This window comes from Ursus arctos, unplaced genomic scaffold (assembly GCF_023065955.2).
Source record: "Ursus arctos isolate Adak ecotype North America unplaced genomic scaffold, UrsArc2.0 scaffold_1, whole genome shotgun sequence".
In the NCBI taxonomy this organism is placed as follows: domain Eukaryota; kingdom Metazoa; phylum Chordata; class Mammalia; order Carnivora; family Ursidae; genus Ursus; species Ursus arctos.
This window is the reverse complement of record NW_026622763.1, coordinates 108,500,223-108,522,031: the sequence shown is the minus strand read 5'-3', so window position 1 is coordinate 108,522,031 and position 21,809 is coordinate 108,500,223. Positions and strand designations below refer to the sequence as shown.

At 53.6% G+C, this 21,809-nt stretch overlaps 3 protein-coding genes and 1 long non-coding RNA gene across 16 annotated transcripts in view; 2 read left to right on the top strand and 2 right to left on the bottom strand.

Moving 5' to 3' along the window:
- The window catches only part of PASK (PAS domain containing serine/threonine kinase), a 38,158-nt gene extending 32,333 nt beyond the window's left edge, over positions 1 to 5,825 (top strand). For 2 of the 4 annotated variants that reach the window (XM_048213905.2, XM_048213906.2), the window contains exons 15-18: positions 919 to 1,118; positions 3,304 to 3,437; positions 4,495 to 4,641; positions 5,262 to 5,825. In XM_048213905.2, the coding sequence (XP_048069862.2) occupies positions 919 to 1,118; positions 3,304 to 3,437; positions 4,495 to 4,641; positions 5,262 to 5,371 (591 nt within the window). In that variant the 3' untranslated portion in view covers positions 5,372 to 5,825. Of the gene's footprint in view, positions 1 to 918; positions 1,119 to 3,303; positions 3,438 to 4,494; positions 4,797 to 5,261 lie in introns of those variants that run through there. The other 2 variants (XM_057306219.1, XM_057306225.1) reach the window with 1 other exon arrangement.
- On the bottom strand, positions 3,569 to 6,478 carry LOC130542510 (uncharacterized). The gene is made up of 2 exons (XR_008957124.1): positions 6,390 to 6,478; positions 3,569 to 5,194 (listed from the first exon to the last, which is right to left on the bottom strand). It is a non-coding gene; the product is annotated as an uncharacterized LOC130542510 (long non-coding RNA).
- Positions 4,890 to 21,809, top strand: part of MTERF4 (mitochondrial transcription termination factor 4) — a 71,452-nt gene continuing 54,532 nt past the window's right edge. Inside the window, exons 1-4 of one of the 2 annotated variants that reach the window (XM_026490982.4) lie at positions 4,890 to 7,610; positions 8,527 to 9,022; positions 10,831 to 11,015; positions 11,711 to 14,753. In XM_026490982.4, the coding sequence (XP_026346767.4) occupies positions 7,038 to 7,610; positions 8,527 to 9,022; positions 10,831 to 11,015; positions 11,711 to 12,073 (1,617 nt within the window). In that variant the 5' untranslated portion in view covers positions 4,890 to 7,037 and the 3' untranslated portion in view covers positions 12,074 to 14,753. Of the gene's footprint in view, positions 7,611 to 8,526; positions 9,023 to 10,830; positions 11,016 to 11,710; positions 14,754 to 21,809 lie in introns of those variants that run through there. The other variant, XM_057306272.1, reaches the window with a different exon arrangement.
- The window catches only part of SNED1 (sushi, nidogen and EGF like domains 1), an 86,468-nt gene continuing 77,142 nt past the window's right edge, over positions 12,484 to 21,809 (bottom strand). For 3 of the 9 annotated variants that reach the window (XM_048213907.2, XM_048213908.2, XM_048213910.2), the window contains 3 exons: positions 18,978 to 19,064; positions 17,895 to 17,938; positions 12,484 to 14,990 (listed from right to left, as the gene is read on the bottom strand). In XM_048213907.2, coding sequence (XP_048069864.1) covers positions 17,902 to 17,938; positions 18,978 to 19,064 — 124 coding nt within the window. In that variant the 3' untranslated portion in view covers positions 12,484 to 14,990; positions 17,895 to 17,901. Of the gene's footprint in view, positions 17,939 to 18,977; positions 19,065 to 21,809 lie in introns of all 9 variants that reach the window. The other 6 variants (XM_057306236.1, XM_048213911.2, XM_057306265.1 and 3 more) reach the window with 3 other exon arrangements.

Here is a 21,809-nt window from a genome sequence, read left to right as displayed (position 1 = left end):
TCTGTCATCAGAAGTGTGGTGTAGGCTTCTCCGGATCGGGGCAGACAGCTCACCGCAGTCACTGTTCCCTCCAGAGTGGACACCGTTGCGCCCATCTCCAGGGGAATTGCTTTATGTGCACATGGATGAGAGTCCCGCGCATGTTGGGGCCGGTGTGGCTGATGCCCGGGGCTGTGCTCTGAGAAGCTGCTAGAGCCCTGAGGTGGCGGTTTGGAGACGTGGCCTCTGCTCTCAGCTCTGACCCTAACCGCGGCGTGAACTCTGGTCGAGGCACTGTCCTTGCGTGTGAGCCGCAGGTGTCGCACTCAGTCTTTCTCTAGGGCCGCCTCCCATTTCGCGCCCAAGCCACGCTCATTAAAGTGCCCACCACGTGTCTTTGTAGCTTCTGCTTGTGGTCGGTCTGCCCTTCCTCCCGAGATTGTCACGCTGTGTGTTGAGCGGTGAGTGACTGTCTGCTGGGAGGCCTTGTCCGTAGCGCACAGAGAGCACCTGAGAATCACGTATTTGTGCTGGTGGACAAGTGGGGTGTTAGCGAGAGGGCACGAAGCGTCAGTTACACCAGACGAAGTCCTGTTTCACAGCCAACGGTAGTGTGTCGTATACTTAACAATGTGCTGAGTATCTCTCCCTAATGATGAGAATGATGAAATTTTAAAGAAAAATCCCATACTGGGGCTGCTGCCGGCGGGTGTAGCTGGCCGGCCACCCCGAGCACCCCGCCTGGACTTGTGTCACCCCCGCTGAGCTGGATTTTGGGTCTGCAGTGTCCAGGGTTCTGTCCGGCCATAGTTCATTAGGAATTAGACAAGAGGTGTTTTTTCTTGGTTGTTTTGTCTTGCTTTCAAGTTGGTCCTTATTTTAAACGTGTGTTTTACTTGAACTGCTTTCTTAAAAAGTCCCTGTGGCCCCTGATTGCAGCTGGTGTCGGCGGTGGGGTACCTGCGCTCGAAGAGCATCATTCACCGGGACATCAAGGATGAGAACATCGTGATTGCGGAGGACTTCACCATCAAGCTGATCGACTTCGGCTCCGCCGCCTACTTGGAGAAGGGCAGGCTGTTTCACACGTTCTGTGGGACGATCGAGTACTGTGCACCCGAAGTCCTCATGGGAAACCCGTACGTACGGCGCCGCGGCCTGACCTCGCGTCCTCCATCGGGACCCCGGGGCCGCTAGTGGTTTAGGTGGGAAAATTGTTTCCGCTTGTGCCTCTTTGTGACAGGGCTGTAGAGTGATGACCTATGTCTTGTTCCCAGGTGGGCCGTCAGGCAAAGCGAGGTGGGTTAGGGAAGGTGGGCCGTGGCCGCCGTGCTTTGTCGTGTTACATCCTCAACTTCTCTGTGTGTTTGGAGTTTTATGTAATTAGAGGTTGAGAACAAGACGAGAGATCAAGCTAAGAGTCCCAAACCTGAGACCCTTCAAGTAGGTGGCGAGGGTTTCTCTTCACTTGGGTTTAGTCATTGTGATGAGAAGCATGATAGTCAATGCCAGCCACAGGGGGCCAGGCTGGCCTGCGCGACATCCAGCAGAGAAGGCACTGGTGCAGAGGACCCGTGTCGGCTCGGGGCCTGGCCGGGCCTCCTGTTCCTGCCGGGGGGGACGGTGTGTCCCTGCCCCGGAGCCTGTGGCCTGCAGGGGTCCTGGGCAGCGCTGAGACAGTATGAAATATTGAGTGGGGGTCGTCCAGGAAGGGCCTTGGAGTTTCTTTGAAGATGCAGTTTGATCACCCTGGTGCCCCCAGCGTGCTGTTGGCTGCTGTCTCGTCCTGTGGTGGCCACTGGAGTTGGAGGGGGCTGCATGTCCTGTCCAGGGGACCCTGACATGTGCTCTGTGGCTCGTCTGCCCCCCACCCCACCTCCTGTACCCCTGCTGAGAAGCACCCACAGGTGAGTGCAGGGCGATGGTGTACCTCAGTGCTGCTGAGGGACCTCTGGCCTTGCCCAAGGTGTCCCTACCTTCTCCTGGAGCCCCTCCCTGCACCGTTCCTGCTCCCTCCTCTTTGGCCTGCAGGCGCCCTCCTCTGAGCTCCTTGGTCCATCCTGCTCCCCCTAGCCCCCATCTCACTGCGCCAGTGGGTTTCTGGGCTGATTCTAGACCCCCGCTCAGAACTCTGCTTCCTCCTTCGTTGTTTTTGTGTCCTTCTACTCCAGGAGACAGCAGACTGTGGCCCTTGACCAAACCCGGCCCCCCACTGGACTTTATAAATAAAGTGTTATTGAAACACAGCCTTGTTTGTTGGCTTATGTGGCATCTGTGGCTGCTTTAGTGCTGCCGTGGCAGAGTGTCGCTGTGGCGACAGAGGTCACGTGGCCACAAGCCTAAAGTGTTTCTGTTTGGTGCTTTACAGAAACAGTGTGCTATCATGTTGTACTTCCTCGGACTTTTCTGTTTACTCTCTAGCGTTCTTGAAATCTGTCTTTCTAAAACAACACGAAAACAAAAAGTGTTGAATGGGGTTTTCTCACCCTGGCTTGTGCAGTCTGTCGTCCCGCACTTCCCTGACGTCTGTCCTCCTGACCCCTCCCAGTGCCCAGGGCCCTCCCATCCTGGTCTTCTGCCTCCTGATGTCCTGGACCCTTTCATTGCTCACCAGTGTCTCTCGGCCACGTTGTCTGACTCCGTAGTCTGGCGAAGCTGCAGCTTCCTGTCTTTGCTGTCTGGGCCAGAGCTGAGTGACCAGCGGCTCCAGGGACAGCTCGGCCACAGCTCCAGGCCTTCTGTGTAAAGGGTGCGGTTTCTCAGGCCAGCTGTGGGGTTTCGGGTTGGACATGTAAAATGCCTGGCAGAGCGCTGGCATCTCACAGGGTCTGATGAATGGAAGCTGGGTGAGGTCTGTCCTTCCAACGACAAAACATGGCAACGGGGCACCGCCATCCCCTGGCCCCCAGCCTACTGCCCGGTTGGCCCAGCCTGGACCCTTCCACCTCCTCCTTCACCCTCTCTAGGTCGCTGCTGTCGCCTTGACCCTCCTTCTGCTCCTGTGTGGACTGGAGCCTCCACTCTGTCTGCTCTGCCTTCTATCCACCTCCTCCAGGAGGCCCCCCATCAGGAGGCACTCTGCTCTCACACACCCTCTTAGATGGTGGTGGGCATCTCTTAGCTGCCTGGACATGAAGTCTTGCCCCCCCCACCCCCCACCCCGGGCGTGTGGCTGGAGCATGGCTGGCTGGGGCAGAGGTGCTGGAGTGGAGGGCGTAGTCGAGGAGGGCCGCAGGACGCACTGGGGGCCACTGTCAAGGGCCGTGTGTGGGGTGGGTCAAGCCCCAGCAGGCCCCGAATGCTGCCACCACCTCCCCCTTGCAGGTACAAGGGGCCGGAGCTGGAGATGTGGTCGCTGGGGGTCACGCTGTACACACTGATCTTTGAGGAGAACCCCTTCTGCGAGCTGGAGGAGACCATGGAGGCCATGATCCACCCCCCGTACCTGGTGTCAGAAGGTGAGGGCGCCTGGTCCCCGCCTCGAGCACAGCAACTCTGGCCGTGCTGACAGCCTCATTGCTTTCTTTCCATTTGTCAGACACTGATTTTAACAGAAGGGTAATCTGAATGTAACTAAACCCTCAAGATAATTTTTTAAAAGATTTTATTTACTTTTCAATTTATTTGAGAGAGAGCGAGAGAAAGCACGTGAGCGCAAGTGGGGGGAGCAGTAGGCAGAGGGAGAAGCAGGCTCCTCACTGAGCAGGGAGCCCAACATGGGCTCGATCCCAGGACCCTGGGATCATAACCTGAGCTGAAGGCAGACGCTTCACCAACTGAGCCACCCAGGTGCCCTGGTTTCTCTTCTTACAAGGGCACTAATCATGGGGCCTTACCTTCACGACCTCATGTGACCCTGCTCACCTCCCAGGGGCCACTGGGAGTTAGGGCTTCACCCTAGGGGTGGGGGAGGTGTGGACACAGTTTGGTCTGTAGTGGCCTAGAAGAGCATTTTTAGAGCCTTGCTAAGGTTCTGGGTTCCCGTGAACCATGCTGCTTCTAGTGTGCGGTTCGCCCACAGAGCCATTCCACGGGTCCTCTCACTAGATTCTCAGACCTCCTCTGGGGTGTGAGGCTCAGAGCAGCCTTGTTGAGGAGACACCCACATTGTTACAGGAAATGGGACCCAAATCTAGACCTGAGGCTGGGGCTCTTGTCAGAGTCTGTGCTTCCTTCTGGGGGGATGATGCAGGGCTTGCCTGCGGCCACCTCCCTCCGCTCCCATCACGTGAACCCCGTGTCACTCGAGGCTGTGCGTGGCCAGAGTCCCGAGAGCAGGCTGAGCTCTGGAAGCTCCACATGTAGGTTACGTGAGCAGGGTGGGTCCTGAACCCCAGAACACAGAACCCCAGGTTCTCGTCAGACGGAGGTCCCGGGCCACTTCTTGCCCCGTCAGAGGTGCTCACGGCGGGCAGACCCATTACCCGCAGTTTTGAGACCCGTTCCACTCGAACCCAGCCCGGACCCACCATCGGTCCTCTGGCCACATGCCCAGGTGGGTCTTTCTGCCTCCAGATCTCATGGAACTCATGTCTGGGCTGCTGCAGCCTGTCCCCGAGCAGCGCACCACCCTGGAGAAGCTAGTGGCAGACCCCTGGGTGACACAGCCTGTGAATCTTGCTAACTACACCTGGGATGAGGTGTGTCGCGTCAACAAGCCAGGTGAGAGGCATGACCTGTGTGCCAAGAAGGCAAGGAGGTTCCCCAGGCTGCCTCCCTGGGTCTGGGGAGGAGGAGGCTCCCTCCTCCATGCTGTCCTGGGCAGAATTGTCAGGACCTGTAGCTGGCTTGTCCCCTGTGGAACAAATGGGGCTTGATTCTGTTCCAGAGGCCTCTGAACACCACTGGGGCCTTTGAAGGTGGGAGAGCACCCAGGGGAGCCCCTGACAAGGTGGCACCCACAGGAGGGGCTGGGAGCGGGGGGCAGAGGGTTTGAGGGCAGCCGGCGGTGGCCTGAGCCAGCTGAAGGGGAGGGTAAGGCTGCAGATGGCGAGTGGGGTGCTCTGGGGGGGACCCAGGGACCCTGGCTCTTCCCATGAGGCTCCTGGTACAGAGCTGGGCGGCAGCAGCGCAGGGCGGCTGCTTCTCCTTGTGACCACACTGGCGTTGGCGGCCTCAGGCGGGGACCCCCTGCAGCACCTCCGCAGGGGCTGGGGATGCCGCACCCATGCAGGGGGTTCTCGGGTCCCGCTGGTGTCTTCTGTTCCTAGGAATTCTACCAGAGAGAAGCAAGTGTCTTAGGATCTTGTGTTAACACCTGATAAAATGTCTTCTTTCTTCAGAAAGCGGAGCTCTGTCCGGTGTGAGCCTGGAGACAGAAAGCAGGTGTACCAGGGAAGTGGCCTGGGCTCTGGAGCCCTGCGGGGCCTTGTGCCCCCGGGGAGGGCCCTGACAGCGAACTCCAGCTCCTCACTGCGCTTCCTCACTCTCGGGATTAAGTTGTTTTCGGGCCCCATCCAGTCAAAGAAAGTAAATTCTCAAGCCTTAGGCCCACTTCACCTTCTAAAAACTCCTATGCAAGTTTGAGAAATGCTGGAACAAAAGCCAGTGGTGCTATAAGATTTTAGGTCTATAAATAGACTTGGAATTCACTTTTCACTTGACCTTGGAAAAGCATACTGGTGTTTGGTTGGATTTTGTATTGTTAAAGGGCTTTTACTTGTGAATTTCAGAGTCTTTAACCTTTCTGATTTTGTGTATACGCGTGTGGTTTGTTTCCTCTGACTTGACCTGTGCTCATCTGATGTGTGGAGTTTGTAGCACTGGTTACCCAAATGGCCAGACTATTTCATTACCTTATTTTTTTGAACATTTCCAAATTAAAGCAGTTCTGTAGTGAACCATGATCCTGACTTGGACTGTCTGAATTCTTCCACAGTGCGAAGTGGGAAGCATTTTATTTCTTTGCTTTTATGTTTGTGCACCTTCACTTGCCCCAGCTGGAGAGGGGCTCAGCCTCCCATCGGTTTGGGGGTCCTCTGGAGCCCCGCAGCTTGCTCAGCCTAAGGAGGCTGGGTGGGGGCCAGCTGTTGTCAAGCACTTCCCTTCTCCCCTGCACACCGCTCCAGCCCCCCCATTTGTCTAGGACCTGCTGTCCACCCAGACACCCTCCCAGCACTCCTGACATCCAGCCCCAGCCCCACGTCTGCGATGGGCATCCAGCCTGCTTCCCATCTGGTTCAGGTGCCAGGGCGTCTCTCACACGCTTAGCTGGCTCCTTCCCTCTAGGCTCCAGCCCACCCCCTCTGAAGCAGAATCAGGGAGCTCAGAGAGCACGTGCAAAGCAGCCTTTGATTTGTGTTGGAGGGGAGGGAGTGGTTAGGACTAAGAGGGAAACCTTTCATTCTTTGCTAAGATGGCAAGAAGAGACAAACCCGAGACATCCCACCCCCTTTCCGCCATGTCATCACTTTCTGCAGGTTGAAGGCTCCTCCTGCTGAGTCCTCAGGAAGATGCTCAGGGTCACGCGGCTGTCTTTCAGTATCTTAGGACACCGGATAGCAGCTGAGTTTATTCTCAACCCGAGGATAGTGGGTATTGCCATCACCTTCCCTTAGACAGTGCGGCGGGGTCCCTGCCCCCAGCAGAGATGACTGCCGTTGGGGGTGGGGCACGTCCTCCTGCATCAACATGGTTTTCAGGGACACATTTTTTAAAGCGTGTAGTAAGAAGTGACGTTTAGTCTTTAGAATTCAAATGAATTTCTTGATATTTTAAGAACCCTTTTCAGGAGTGAAAACCCCCAAATGTCTTGCCCCGTAGTACACGATGCCGGTCACACGAGAGAAGCTACAGGACGCTTTTGCAGACAGCCGCGCCGTGGGCTAAGAACGCGCGGTGCGAGCTCTCCAGGGCGGACGTCCAAGAACAGCTCATCAACCCCCGCCCCCGTGGCAGCAGGCGGTCTGGCGCTTCCAGAGCGTTCTCTGCGGGGAGACTGCAGGCGGGAAGTGCCGGGCGAACGTCCCCCTCGTCCACGCGCGGCTCCGAGACAGCGGTCGGCTGGCTGACGGCGCGGTCCGCTGGGGAGTGAGCCCTGCCCCTCACCCGCGGGGCTCATGACCGACTCCCGCCGGGGGGGGGGGGCTCCCACGGGCTTCCTGTTGAGCATTATTTTGAGGTGCAGACAGCTGAGCGCTTTAAGAAGAAAATTCGAGCGAAAAACGACGAACACAAGCACCCTTTCTTGGACACGGTGCTTGTGCCACGCGAGCAGTTCCGGCGCCGGGCCCGTGGCGGGTACACGCGCGGTGTCAGACTCCGGAGCCCGGGGGCGCGGCCGGGGCCGGGAGGGCGCCCCGCTCCCCGCGCTCGTCTCGGGACGACCCAAGCCGCCGGCGGCCGTGCTGCGCGGATGCGTGCGAAGGGGCTGTGCGTGCGAGGCGCCGGCGGAGAGCCCTGGACGGCGGAACAGCAAAGCGGCCCCGGCCCCGGCCACCGCACCGGGGAAGGGCCGCGGCGGAACGCGCCTCCCGCGCGCTCGCGCTTGCCGAGGGGAGGGCGGAAGTGTGGGCCGGCGAGGGCGGAAGCGCTTGTCAGGGGAAGGTTGGCGCGGCGGACCGCTGAGGGTCCGCTTCCGGCGCCGGGCTTTCTGTCGCCGCTTCCGCGCCATGGCGGCCTGTGGCCGGCAGGTGAGGTGGCGCCCGGGCCGGGTGTTTCTCCTCGCCAGCGGAGTCCTCCCGGCGGCCGGGGGAGGGAGCGGCGGGCCGCCGACGGGGCGGGAGCGGGAGCGGGAGGGTGTGACGCGCTCGGGCGCCCGGCGTGCGCGTCGGACCGGCCGTGCGGAGCCGGGTCCTGCTAGTGGGATGAATTTAGGCTCGGAGTGTGCGGGACTCGCGGGAGCTTCCGGGCTCCCGGGCGGGAACCGGCTCGCACCCCCGGGGTTGGCCTGGAAGTTACTGTCAGCTGTTGTACGTGGGACAGATTCCCCGAGCTCAGGAAAAAGCAGGCTTCTGGGAGTGCGGCTGCCAGGTGTTGTGTCCTGCGTGGTTCTGCGGCCACGAAGAGACAGGGCACTGGCATCTGCGTGAAGCAACATCCGCACATACGCCCCTCCCGCGGAAGCCTCCCCGCTCCCTGCACGTTGGGCCCTGACTTTACCTTTTAGGGAGCGACCCCTTTTGTGAGCGGTCATATGCATACGGATACACTTTGGCTTCTGTCTTCATGCTCATCTTTTTTCAGTTCAATTTGCAGCCCCCCAGGCGCCGCGCCTTAGAGGGCAGAGGCAGAGGACCCGCGCACACCCAGACCCACTTTACGGGCTGGCCTTGGAATCGTTCTCTCCCGCTCCTTCGTGCCCGGTCCCCTCCGTTAGGGCAGCAAGAGCTGGTAGAGAATTGCTTGGCTCTTGGCGATGCTCTGCTCTCTGTTTGCGAACTGTCTTCTCTGCAGGTTTTTCATGCTCAGATCGGAGTTTGCAGGTTGTGAAAAAGCCTGCTGTGCTTATGTGGGACCAAGGCACGAAATAACCTGGCTCCAGAATCCTGTGGTGTCTTATGTTGGAGTGGTGAGGAGCTGATTCCCTTTTGGTGCTGTGTCTCATAGGTCTTCGGCTGGCATCGCCTGGTCCCCCTCACCTGGTCCCACGTTGCTAGGCAGACCCATCACGGAGAACAGAAAAGAACGTCCGCATCTTTGTTGTGTAAACTGACCACAGCCTCCAATGGAGGGGGCCTCGAGAACTTATCCCATGTGGAATCCAGAAAGTATGTGCGGGAACCAGAGTGCAGGACAAGTCTCATTCCGTGCCCCCTTGAGAAGCAGAGGACTGCTGTGGCTCCAGGGTTCATAGAGCGAGAGAAGGTCGTCTGTTCCCTCCTGGACATGGGTTTCAGCGACATCCACATTAACGAATTGCTCTGTCTGTGGCCAAGTATGCACCCTCAACAGTTGCTGGACATCATTTCAGAATTAATACTGTTGGGTTTGAACCCAGAGCCTGTATATGTGGCCTTGAAGAAAAGTCCTCAGTTGTTGAAATTGCCTGTAACACACGTGAGGAGGCGCTCTGGTTACCTGCGAAAGCTTGGTCTTGGAGAAGGTACAAGAAGGCCCTGATTTTATGTCCAGTGCTGAGGAGTCGGGGCTGGGAGACGAGTAGCCCAGGTGGGGTGGGCTAGGGGAGGCTTCTGGGGAAAGTTCTTGAGAGTAATGTGTGGTTTGGCCTGGAGGTGAGAAGCAGTGACCACTGCAGACGGACTGCAGGAAGGAAGGGGGACTTGTCTGGTTTGTTCACTGTGGGGGCTCTAGTGTTCGGAACAGTGGGTGGTCAGCATGTGGTATGTGCTTGCGTTCAGCAGATAGAGGTCAGTGTGTGGTGGTAATATTAGCGCACCTACGCACCTACGCGGTCTTTGACGTTTACCTTAGCTTGAAGTGTTGTCCATACGACGTAAAACCAAAGGCTTACTGCAAAGTCCCTTGTAAAGACGTGGGTTCTAGTGGAACCCGCAATCGTCCCAGACTCTTAGGAAACGGGGAAGTGACTGTTCCCCCAGCAGGATTCACACCTCAAGGATCCTAGGATTTCATTGGATCCCCGGCTGGGCCTTCGGGCCTTCAGGAGAAGGGGGCTGGGAGCCCAGGAGGGCCTCAGGGATCCTTATGCACATTGACCACAGGAGGGCCACTATTTTTTTCATTCTTGACTCTTACTGGTAAGATATCGTTGAGGGGGAGATATTGTTGTTTGGGGACCTATTTCAGAGGTTCTCTGTGGGCCTCCTTCTCCAGGAGATAAGGAAGAACATAGCCTTCTGCGTTTCTCTTGACAGATTACCTGTGGCAGTATAATCTAGAGGGCTAGACTTAATACTTCATGGGCTATGATTATATGTTGCGAAGCTCAGCAAAGCCTTCTGCTGCAGAGGGAAAGTCTAAACTCCTGAAAGTCATTCCAGACACATTTTAGCAAGACAGTGAGTAGCTCAGTGGTTAGGAAGATTTTTTTTTTTTTTAAGATTTTATTTATTTATTTGACAGAGATAGAGACAGCCAGTGAGAGAGGGAACACAAGCAGGGGGAGTGGGAGAGGAAGAAGCAGGCCCATAGCGGAGGAGCCTGATGTGGGGCTCGATCCCAGAACGCCGGGATCACGCCCTGAGCTGAAGGCAGACGCTTAACGACTGCGCCACCCAGGCGCCCCTAGGAAGATTGTTAATGCCAGTGTAAATAAGTGATTTTAAGTTTCCAGGTACTGAATTTTGCTCAGCTATCCATGGGAAGACCATAAGCCCCAGTTTCCCTTCGGTAGTCTCAGTTACCCTAATGCGTTTGTTAATAGGGCCTCTTTTGCTCAGTATTGCCCTAATGTGGATAAAAGGTATGGTCACCCCACTAACTAGGACATCAGTGTTTGTGGCTGTGCGTCACGAGTATTCTTGTCGTTATTCTTTTAGTAATTATTATTATGGAACTCCTTTTCATCAGGTTCAGGCTCCCAGATCTTAGGAACGTTGGTTGTGGATGCTTCAATGACTATTGTATTGTGGAAGGAAACATCAAGCCAGAGCCCCCATGTGGGGGAAGCTACTGTCTCATCCTACTGTCTGATCGTTCCAGTAGATCCCCTGGGAAATTCTTTAGATGAAGAGGGCAAGAGGAGGAGGCCTAGAGTGTGAGGTTTATGCCATTCAGTTGGGAGGCCGGCAAGAGACCTCATTTCTATCCCAGGGTGGGGGTCAGTGAGGAGATGTGTCATTCTGGCCCCTCCCACTGCCATGTGCTCCTGGGCAGGCCTCGGAAGCTGAGGCCTCCTTCATTTTTTAAATGCTGGCTTGGGTGTGGCAAGCGCCTTGGTTTTCTGGAATGTCCTGAAATTATGTACTTGCCCTTTTTTATGTTCTGTAGGGAAATTAAAGACGGTGCTTCTCTGTTGCCCTGAAATCTTCACCATGCATCAGAGGGACATTGAGAGCATTGTTGGTGTTCTCAAGGAGAAATGTCTTTTCACGGTACAACAGGTGACCAAGATTTTGCACAGATGCCCCTTTGTTCTTCGGGAGGACCCTGGTGAACTGGAATACAAATTCCAGGTGAGGATGACTGGTAGGGGACTCGGGAAGTAACAACACATTCTTTGTCGTGAGGGTCAGCTCCATGGATGAGAAGCCATAGGCACCCCAAGGGCGAGTGGATGAGGTGAAAGGCTTAGGTCCTCTTTGCACACACCAGCCAGAGAGCATCTAGCTCTGGTCCTTCGTTTCTTTAGAGAAAGCTTGTCCTGCAACTTTTCTGCCATTAACAATGAATGACCCCGTCCCATTCCTGGGGTCCAAATGGGGCCTCTCCTTGAAATAGCTAATTTAACAAGGGCTAATAATCTTCCTTTCTTTAGAACCTATTCTGCATATTGATTTTGGAAGCATAGTTGTGACAGTTGTCCTAACTTTTGGGCAATAATTATGACAACTTAGGTCAAATTGCTAGATGTTTGCTGAATTTTTTGCCTGTTCTTTCCATACTCACAGTTTTTTTTTTTTTCTGCGAAACAACTGAATTTATCCCTCTCACCCCTTTGTTTTCTGCTAAATTTTTCTCAATATGAATTTGAAAATGTGTTGAAAACTGTCAGCCGTCACACGAGCGCGGGGCATCATAGTGTCCTGGCACTGCTGGTTGGGCGGGTCTTTGTGAGTGCTTTTGGACAGCTCAAGCTGATTACAGACTGGGCAGGACAGGTTGCAGGTTTTGCTGTGCTCAGGACTCCTAACTGTGTCTGTGTCTCCAGTATGCCTATTTTAGGATGGGGGTTAAACATGCGGACGTGGTGCGGACCGACTTCCTACAGTACTCCATAACCAAGATCAAGCAGAGACATGTGTTCCTTGAGCGCCTAGGACGGTACCAAACCCCCGATAAGAAGGGTCAGACACAGGTTCCCAATCCTTTACTTAAGGACATTCTCAGAGTCTCAGAAGCTGAGTTTCTGGCCAGGACAGCCTGTTCTTCCGCTGAGGAGTTTGAAGTTTTTAAGAAGCTCCTTGCTCGGGAGGAGGAAGAGGGGTCTGCGAGCCACATGCCTGACAACAAAAGCTTAAGTCTGGACGAGGAGGAGGAGGAGGAGGAGGAGGAGGAAGAGGAGGAGGAGTGATGGAAGGACTGGCTTGAAGAGCCCACAGATACCAAAGAATGTTGTGATTCTCCCAAAGCTTTTGAGAGCTTCGCTTGGGTCTGCTCAGGTTATTTTTCCTTCTAAAACTGGTCGTCTGATGAAGCATTGTTATAAATCACCTGAGAGGGGGTCAGACTAAATAGGAGCTGTGTTAGTTTGCTCCGTTATCAGGTCTCCTTGGGGAGGGCCCTCTTCCCTCCTGCTTGGAAGACAGACTCTGAGCTGTTAAAATCAGGGGACTCAGGACCTCAGCATGAGGTTTTGTTTTCTCTCTGTTGATATGTGATAACTCCATGACTGTGTGGGGGGTGGGGTTCCTTCCTCTGGTTCGAGAGTCATTTTACATTTCCTTGTAATGATAAAGATAAAATTATGAGCAGGCAGTGAGGTTTTAGTTCATCACAGCACTTTATTTTATGAAAACAAGTAGCAGGTTTTCCACAAAAACACTCGTGTTTTCAGTCCACAAATACTGCTTCATCATTGTGTTCAGTGGGCAGCGTTGTCGAGGAAGGTGCTTAGTCACGGTTTTGTTTGGCACAGCTCCTTAATGCCAGCCGAGTGCCGGGGTCCTTTTCTCTCTCTCCGTGAGCAGCGGGCCCTGGCTCTGACCTTCCAGGGAGGTTTGCTTTTACGCAGCTCCTGGCCCGCAGACCGTCAGCAAGTCCGCAGTCTCCGGCGGCCAGCGAGCAGTGTCCTGGTGTGCGCCAGAGCAGGAGGGGGCCGTGGGCGGTGCCGTCTGGTCACCTGCCCGTCACCCAGCTCATAGCTGCAGCTTCCGGGACCGGAGGAGAAGAGCCCTTGCATGGGGTCTTGGAGCGGGGCGGGTCTAGTGTCATCCAGGGAGCTCCCAGGACACCATGGTGCTGGGAGTCCCCTTGGGGAACCTGGGGGGCCCGAGGGGTAATTTAGAGTCCGTCAGGGGCTGGAATTTGGTGTTCGTCATCTCTGAGGTAGAGGCCCAGCCCCCATGGCCTGGGCTCTGTGAGGGAGGACTGGTGCACCCCAGGACGTCCTGCGTATCCCTTCCCTGGGGGGAGCTGGCACATGGTTGATGATACAGAAAACATTTTAGTGATGTGACCAAAATCCAGGTCTTGGCAGCATTTTAGCTACTAGGTAAAACTGCAGAGACCGTGTCAAAATCCTGTCGGGCTGCAGTTCTGACCTGGAGTGATCTTGCCCCCAGGGAACACCCAGCAACATCTGAGGACATTTTTGGTTGTTAGGACCGGGCGAGAGTGCCTTTGGGATGCAGCGGCTGGAGGCTGGGCTGCCGTGAACCATCCCGTGGTGCGCAGACGGCCTCAAACAGAATCGAGCCTGCAGTGTCAGCAGCGCGCCCGGTCTGGCGGAATGCAGCTGTAGCGATTCGTGGCAACGCCGGATTGGAAGCAGGCTTACATTTCTTATATTTCTTTTATTTAAAAGAAAGTAAAGAGCTGAGTTTTTATGTTCCTTTCCTGCGTGCGCTGGAACGCTGCTGGTGGATTCGAGCTGTGTTTACTGTGGGGACTCAGCACTGACGTGTAGATGCTTTTGTTTTCTTCCGGGCTCATGTTCGAGCGTGACGGCAGAGAGAAAGACAAGTAGCTCAGTGAGTCCCTGTGCGTCGGAGTGAGATGTCGTGGCCGTAGGCGGCCAGCTGGAGGAGTCCCGGATGTGGGGTTTGGTGGCCAAAGAGTGGTGGGGTTGGTGCCGGCCTCCTCATCCGCCTCTGTGGCAGCCCACGTGCAATGGGAAGGAAAGTTTTGTCTCCACTGGTTTTCTTGGCCATGCGCAAAATTATTGAAAACGAAGGCATTTAACTCTGCCACTGTTTTCACTTAGTCTCCCATGTGGTGGCGTCCCAAGTGACTGGCACTTTCCCTGGAACCTCAGATGGGTTCTTGCGTCCAGTCGGGGGACTAAGGAGAATTATAAATTTGCATGATTAGAATGGCTAATTTAGCAACTCATGATTGCTCCTTGCATTTTGATATGGAAATAAATTTTTATGCACCTGAGAATTTTGATTGCATTGTTATTAATTTTTTTGGGTGGAGTTTGAGTGGACGTTTGAGGAAGACGCCGAAGTTTTACAAAGGAATTGTGTGAAAAAAGCAGTGTCTCATTTAGAATGTTTCCAGGATGAGTTGTAATTCCTTTGCATCAGGAAGTCTTTTTACTAGGTATCTAATTTGTAAAACATCAGGAGGGGTTAAGCATAAGACAACACAGCACCAAGCTCAGCATTCAGTAGACTGTTTCTTATAGAAACAAGTGTTTCTAATTTAAAAACTGGAACACACTAGTGTTCGCCTCGTGGCTGAGGGGCTTGAGGTTACTAACACCGTAGTAGAGAGTTTCATCTACGTTTCCAGTGATGTCACTTGCTCTTGCCACACACTAGCGATTCTGTAGCTTACATAGATGCGCAGTGACCGGCCCCGGTGACACTGCAGAAGTCCGCAAAATGTGTGCGCGGACATGGTTTTCTCTGGACTGGCGCGGTGCCGGAGCCCCTGACTGAGCTCAGCTGTCTTCTCCAGGTGGGCCTGGGGCGCCAGGGGCGCTCTGGAGTACAGTAGAGACTTCTCGAAGTGACAGCTCCTCTGCTCTGAAAATAAATCGGGTAATACACAGACATATGCACACAAAATTTTAATAAAAATAAAAAGCCTAAAATATACTCTAACTCTTCAAAAAATGTTTTTATAAAAGATGAAAAGAAGGAGCCCTCTGTGTGGCTGTAGGGCTGACTCAGGACAGAGTCAGTGGCCGATGCTTGGTGGTTGAGTTCCAGTTTGGGTCAGCTACTAAAATGCTCCACTGACACGAGGTGGGGTTGGCAGGGAGAAGGCAGAGCCGTTGGGAAGTGTGCTGGGAAGCCCCTGTGGCAAGGCAGTGCCGCGTTCTGTTGGTAAAGAGGGAAATGTGTGAAAAACCACGCTAGCCGACAGCCTAGAACCGTGCTGCTCGAGTCGCGGACTGAAGGGAATCTTAAGCTGGGTCGGGTCTGGCCTGCCCTGGTTGTCCATCTCCGTGTCGTTCAGGCTCTGCATGTGCTGGGCTGCCACGTTGTGCTTCTGGGAGGCTCGGGGCTCTTTGGTGCTGTGGCGTGACTTGTCATCTGGGGGGTGGCTTTCTCTGCATAAGGCTGAGGCCTGGGTGATGTGATAGACCAGGGCTTGGCCAAGGATGGCGGTGGGACTTTCCCCCTCGTTTTGTAAATACGATTTTCCTGGAACACAGCCCTACCCTTAAGGTCACGTATCTGTGGCTGCAGTCATGCCACCAGTGCCAAGCTGAGTAGTTGCCACATGGACGAGGTGGTCCACAAAAGCAAAAATATTTGCTGAGAAAAAGTTGAAGACTAAAAGTGCCTAAACTCCATCTTAGTATTAATGAACATTTTCTCTGTCGTAATCTACTGGTCCATGTGATGGGGTGCTAGCCTACCATATATCAGCACAAAGAATTTGCCGGCGGAGAGCCGGGTGAGGCACCTAGAACTTGGCTTCCCTTTCTGTCTGGCCTCATCACCAACCCTTCCGAGCACTGCCTTTTTCGCTGTGGAAGCTGGAGAGCAGTTCCTCCTCAGTTTGATTGTTAGGTCTTGGGGAAAATAGCCCTCCGACTTTGGAATCTGAGCACTGGTTCCCGGATGTTGCAGGAGCCTTGCTGGCTGGCAGCCTCGCTCATCCAGGGCCCACGAGCACGCTGTGCTTGCTCCCTGGCCACGGCGCAGACGGTCCCTGTAGGAGATAGCACCCAGGGCTACAGTGCGGGCTGTTCCATGCATCGCAGGACTTGGAGGTGATTTGGCCCAGAGGGTCTCCCTGGTGCGGCCTGAAAGGGAGGTGGGCTGGAGCCTGCCCAGCCTGGCCATCTAACTTCTAGAGGCCGGAGGAGGGAAGTTGCAGAGGGGGCGGATGCGAGCCAGGACCTGGTCTTTCAGGGTGTCCTTTCAATCCAATTTTAAACCCTGCCTTCCTGGGTTTTAGGAGCTCATGAGGTTGATGGAGTGTAACAAGAATGTCCTGAATCCCTTGAAGAGAAAAGAGAATGGGGCATGAAGAGAATGACACCCATTCCTCTTTAAAATGCAGCTTCAGTATCTTTTAGCAGCCCTTGGTCCCTGCCCCCAGAGGACCCGGTGTTCCTGCCTCTAACGTGGCCATGGACGGGGGGGGGGAGGTGTGCTGAGAGCATGGACTACGTGGCCTAGGGCTGGGGACGTTTGGGGCGCATTGCAGCTGTTAGACTGAAAGCTGCAGGCCGCTCCCCTTCCATTTGATGATGCCCTTCTATCCTTCCTCGGAAGACCTGGGCTGTCCCCTGTTGCTCTGGGTTGAAACGAATTCCAGTGTTTATTTGTTTTTTCTCCATTGTTTCAAGAATGGGTATTCTAAAAGCTAGTATTTGATAATTTTATAGTTGAGGGTTTCTGATTTGTTTTTATAGAAATGGATTTGCTGGGTTTTAAAAAAAAGATATGCTGTTTCAGGTGACTTACCGTGATACAAATATTTCAAATCCAATTTATGTTTGTGGGTTCTTAATCCTAGTAGTGAGTTGTTTATGAGCTGTGGAGCATGTTTTGGGTTTGTGTGTCTTGGGAGCATGAGGTTGGGGGGGAAAGTAATGCCTTTGAGGAGACAGGAGATGAACGCAGAGGCTTCTGGAGAAGTCTGACCAGGGATGGCTGCCCAGGCCACGCCTCGCGGATCCCAGCCTCGGCCTTCCCGGCTTGGCTGGTGCCGACATTCCTCCTGTGGTCTCAGCCCACACCTGTGAAACTCTTTTGCTTTGGCTTGTTTGTAAAGGTTCTGGGTAACATTTCTCCTTCATTTCCTCAGCCCCATAAGACAGTGTAGCCTGTTCCTGAAGCTGCTTGTCCCCTGGAGTGCCTCACTGCCCTCTCAACACCAGGAATATGGACTTGGAGGCTCATTTATGGAGTGGGAGGGGTGAGCTGCCCTAGGCCGGCCGAATTCCTCCTTCGTTCCTGGTGACATCATGCCGACGAGAAACTGCGCGCAGTGTGAGACTGAGTACAGCTGTAGAGGGGTTGCCATGGTGCAACCCCGTATCTCCCCAACTGTGATGAAGACCTTGACAGTTTATGGGTGGGGAGTAGGGGTGGATGGTGTCGAGTTGCCAGAAGACTTTGGGAAATGCCAGATTAAGCAGGAATAGAGGTAGAAAGTTTCTTTCATTCCAGGATTCTGAATGCTTAGGATTCCTGTGTCCATTGGGAATGCCCCAGTCTTCAGGATTTCCTCAAAGTTACGTGATTAAGGCCCCACACCCCATTTTTTCTTTTGATAGATTGCCATTCTCAGGGTCTGGGAAGCCCTCCCTTGAATCCCTGCACTCCTACATCTGGGCATCCCGGGCCCTTCCCACCATTCTCTCCTCCCCACTCTTCCCCTGCTTCCACCCCTTCCAGAAGCCCTTCTTGGTCCCCCCCCCCTCCCTGAGTGCTCACCACTGCCCCCACCCCCAGCTGTTGCTGCTGATGGGAAAGGGGTTTTTCCATTTGTTTGAGGTGAGTGGGATTCGTTCTCACCCCCAGACAGCCTCATTTCCACCTGGAGAGGCCTCTGCACCTGATTTACCTCTATTGCGAGTCCTTCTGTATTTTTTTCTCTCCCATTTTAACCCCCTCAGGGAATTCTGAAACTCATGGTCTGGGAGTTTGTAATAAAGAGGGCACGAGCGAGCTCCCCAAGTAGACAGCAGCTCTCCCAGAGGCCACATGGGGACAGCCCCTCTAGCTTTCCCGCAGCTCTGCCAGCCATGGTGGGGAACGTACCTGTACCCTAAGATTTCTTCAGTGTTGGACTGCTAGTGTGTTTCCTGAAATAGAGAAAGGTGGTTTATGAAAAAGAAGGTGTACCTGGAACCCAGGCTGCCTGCTGGTATCCTGTCTTTGGCTCATATATATTCCATTTTGGGGAACACCGTCAGTGAGACACTGATGCAGAGATTAGCATTTGAGTCTGTGTGTGCCCCTTTGGCTGGCTGTGAGTCATGAGGAGGGAAAGCAGGGTGTAGAAGAAGGAAAGTGGAAGAGACAGGTACAGTGCTTCGTCAGGCAGGTGTTGAACTGCATTTCCTGACAGTAATGCAAGCCTTAGGGGGTGTGGCTACTGATGGGCCTGTGCAGAGGGACTGGGGTGAGGGCTCTGCTGCTGGGAAGGTACCTAACACATTCATGCAGCACATTATGTAATAATTCCTGTGACTCCCTTGAGCCCTTTGGGGAAAGAACTTGGCTGTGAGTGAATAAAAAGTAGAGATTTACTGTATTTACAGTTACATACTTGCATCTATCAACAATGATCCATGCTTCCTAATTCTAGTACTGGAGTGACACCCAGCACCCACCGTGTGATCTCCCCCCAGCACCCACCATGTGACCCTCCCATCACCCACCGTGTGATCTCCCCCAGCACCCACCATGTGACCCTCCCATCACCCACCGTGTGATCTCCCCCAGCACCCACCATGTGACCCTCCCATCACCCACCGTGTGATCTCCCCCAGCACCCACCATGTGACCCTCCCATCACCCACCGTGTGATCTCCCCCAGCACCCACCATGTGACCCTCCCAGCACCCACTGTGTGATCTCCCCCAGTACCCAGCGTGTGACCCCCCAACACCCATGTGACCTCCTGGCACCCACCATGGCCAGCTGTACTGATCCGTCAGATGTACACGTATGTGCACACAGTTTCCTTCAGATCACTACACATTTGGACAAACAGGACAACCTGGCTCGGCCCACAGGACTGTGGCGCCCCCCAGTGTTCAGTTCCCGGGGCCACCCTTGCCCGGTTACCCTGTGGACTACAGGCAGGACACAGTGTGGGCCTCCTCCCTGAGTCAGCACCTGTTGTTCGGGGTGTTCTTGACGCTTGTGCTTTCACAGCTTTCTTTGAAGCAGATGTCCTGGTGCACTTTATAGATTCTTTTGTACCTGCATCACAAGAAAGTTCTGTAAAGCCGGAGACTAGAGCAGAACGGTGCCCAGCTGCTGCAGCTAGGCTACACGCACCCACGGGTCACTGTGTAGCTGGTGAGGGAAAGGCCATTATTTTCTTAATAAAACGTTACCTCATAGGGATGTGTTAAAATGTCCAACAAAAAGTCATATAATTAAAAAAAATTAACTTCACTAAGGTATGCTTTACATAAGATACATCCATTTTAAGGTACATTTTGAGGAGTGATATTAAGAGATAAGAAATTTCAAGGACATGTTCTGCTTTGGCAGTCCACTCGGTGCTGAAGACCTGAGGCAGTACGAGCTCACTCTTGGGCCCTACGGGCAGTTCTTGGGGAAGTTCGAGAGCCCTGGGGGTGCAGGTGTCTGATGTGGGCAGTTAGACCTCTAGCCCTGCTTCCCATTGATTAACTAGTCCACTTTGAGCATGTCTCTGGAACTTAGACCTCAGTTTTGTGTGGAATGGGAATTACTCATACCACCCCTCTCACAAATTTGTAGATGGTAATGAATAGGAAAGTGTTTTTGTTCTTGTTAAAGCTCTCAAATGTCAGAGCTGTTGAAAAGAGAGATCCAGGGAGTTTGATGGGCAAAGCTCCAACTCATGCTGTCTGGGAGAGCCCTTGGGATTTAGGGCCTTTGGTGAGACTTCTGGTTTTGGCCGTCAGGGAGTAACAGGATCTGGAATTAACCCCCCAGTGTGAACAACCAGAGACTTAGACAAAATATGAAAAGCAGTCCTTTTCAGATGTTAGAAAGCAGTGCAAGACTGTGTTTCTTGAGAGAAGGGAAACGAATGTGATGAGCTCTGTGATCTCCCTAGAATTTGGTCCAGAAGCATTTTTTGGATTATATTGCGGGGGGAGGGGGAGGGGTGGAAGCCAAGCAGGGGTCCCACTGAGCTGAGGAGGCAGGGGCAGGTGGAGTCTGTGGGGCACTGGGGAGGAGGGAGCTATGCAGAGGAAGAGCTCCTGAGGCCGGGACAGGGGTCCCCTTGAAGACGAAGCTGTGCATGCATAGGGAAGAACCCCATGAGGCTGGGTAAGGGGAGCTCCTGAGAAGCTGAACAGCTCAGCTACCGCAGTTCATTCATAAAATAGAAACTCCAGAAAGACCATGGCTTAGAAGTGGGGCAAAATTAACCCAGAATAAAGGTTAAACCACCCTAAAAGGGGCTTCCAAAGGATCAGGCTAAAATTAACTGCCTTGAGAACAAGCTAAATGTTCTGGGAAACACACACAAAACTTAGCATTCAGGACCAAAAGGTTTAAATGTCCAGCATCCACAAAAAACGGTAAGATATTCAAAGGCTCACACAAAGCATCGAGAAAATGTGACCCATAAGCAGCAAACGATAATTGAATAGACACCCAGAGGTGAGGGCAAAGGCAGGAACAGCAGACAAGGCCCTTAACACATGCGTTACAGATTTGCTCCCACATGTGCAGTGCTCTGAAGGAAAACAGAAACAATGAGAAGAGAAATGGAGGATTGAAGAAAGGACTAAATGGGATTTCTAGAAATGATAAGACCCAGAGTGTGAAGTGAAGGTCTCACTGAATGGGATTAGTGGCAGGTTATGACAGTGGCAAGGACAGACTATGGAACTTGAAGGCACAGCTGTGGAATCAAGGCACAACGACGTAGAGAGAAGGACGGCGTCAGTCTGACACCTGTGTGACTGGAGTTGCAGGAGAGGAGAGAAACGGACGGGAAAAATACCTGAAGAACTAATGGCTCAAATTTTCCAGATTTGACTGAAGCCAAGACCTCAGAGATAGAAGCTTAACACACTCTTGTGAGCAAAAACACACACGACCATGGCAAAGCACATCACAGTTTCCCAAAAACAGTGTAAAGAGGAGACATAAGAGCAGCCGCGGGGTTGGGGGCGCTCACACTCGTGGGTAAGAACGAGCACAGCCATGCCAAGTCAGAAGACAGGGAATGGCAGCTCTTGAGTGCCGAGGAAAAACACAGTTGTCAGCCAGGAATTCTATATTCAGCAAATATATCCTCCAAAAATGAAGGTGAAATAGAACCCTTTGCAGACAGACCAAAGCAGAGAGGATTCATCACCGGCAGACCTGCACTAGACGAAATGTCACAGTGAGTTCTGGAGGCAAAGGCCAGTGGTGCCCAACGGTGTCTCAGGTCTGTAGAGGAGTGCCAGGTGCTGGGAATGGTAGATATGGAAGGAAGAACAAAAGACGTTCTACTCAGCAGTTTTTACGAAGATAATTGTCTTTGGGGGGCAAACATACCATACCGTGTGGGTCACAGACTGTGCAAGTGGCGCGTCTGGCTACGATAGCCAGGAGTGCCAGGGGAAGTGGAGCCCGCCGCTGCAGGACAGCAGGGACCCTGAGGTCGGAGAGCAGCAGCAAGGAGGTACTGTGGGAGGTTGCAAGTGCATATCGTAAATCCCACAGCAGCCACTAGAAAGTTAAACCAGACAAGTAGAGCCAGTGAACCAACAGTGCTGGCAAATTAGAAGCCTGAGAAATAATTAATCTCAAAGTAGGCCGGAAAAGAGAAAAAAAGGAGAAGTGGTCAGATAGGACACATAGCACACAGCATTATGGTGGATTTAAACCCAGTCCCATCAGTCATTATAGTAACACGTAAGTGGTGTAGACACTGCAGTACAAACCAGAGACCCAGCTAGGTGCCGAATCCAAGAAAGTGATGCTCAGACGTGTATGGGTTAGAGTGGA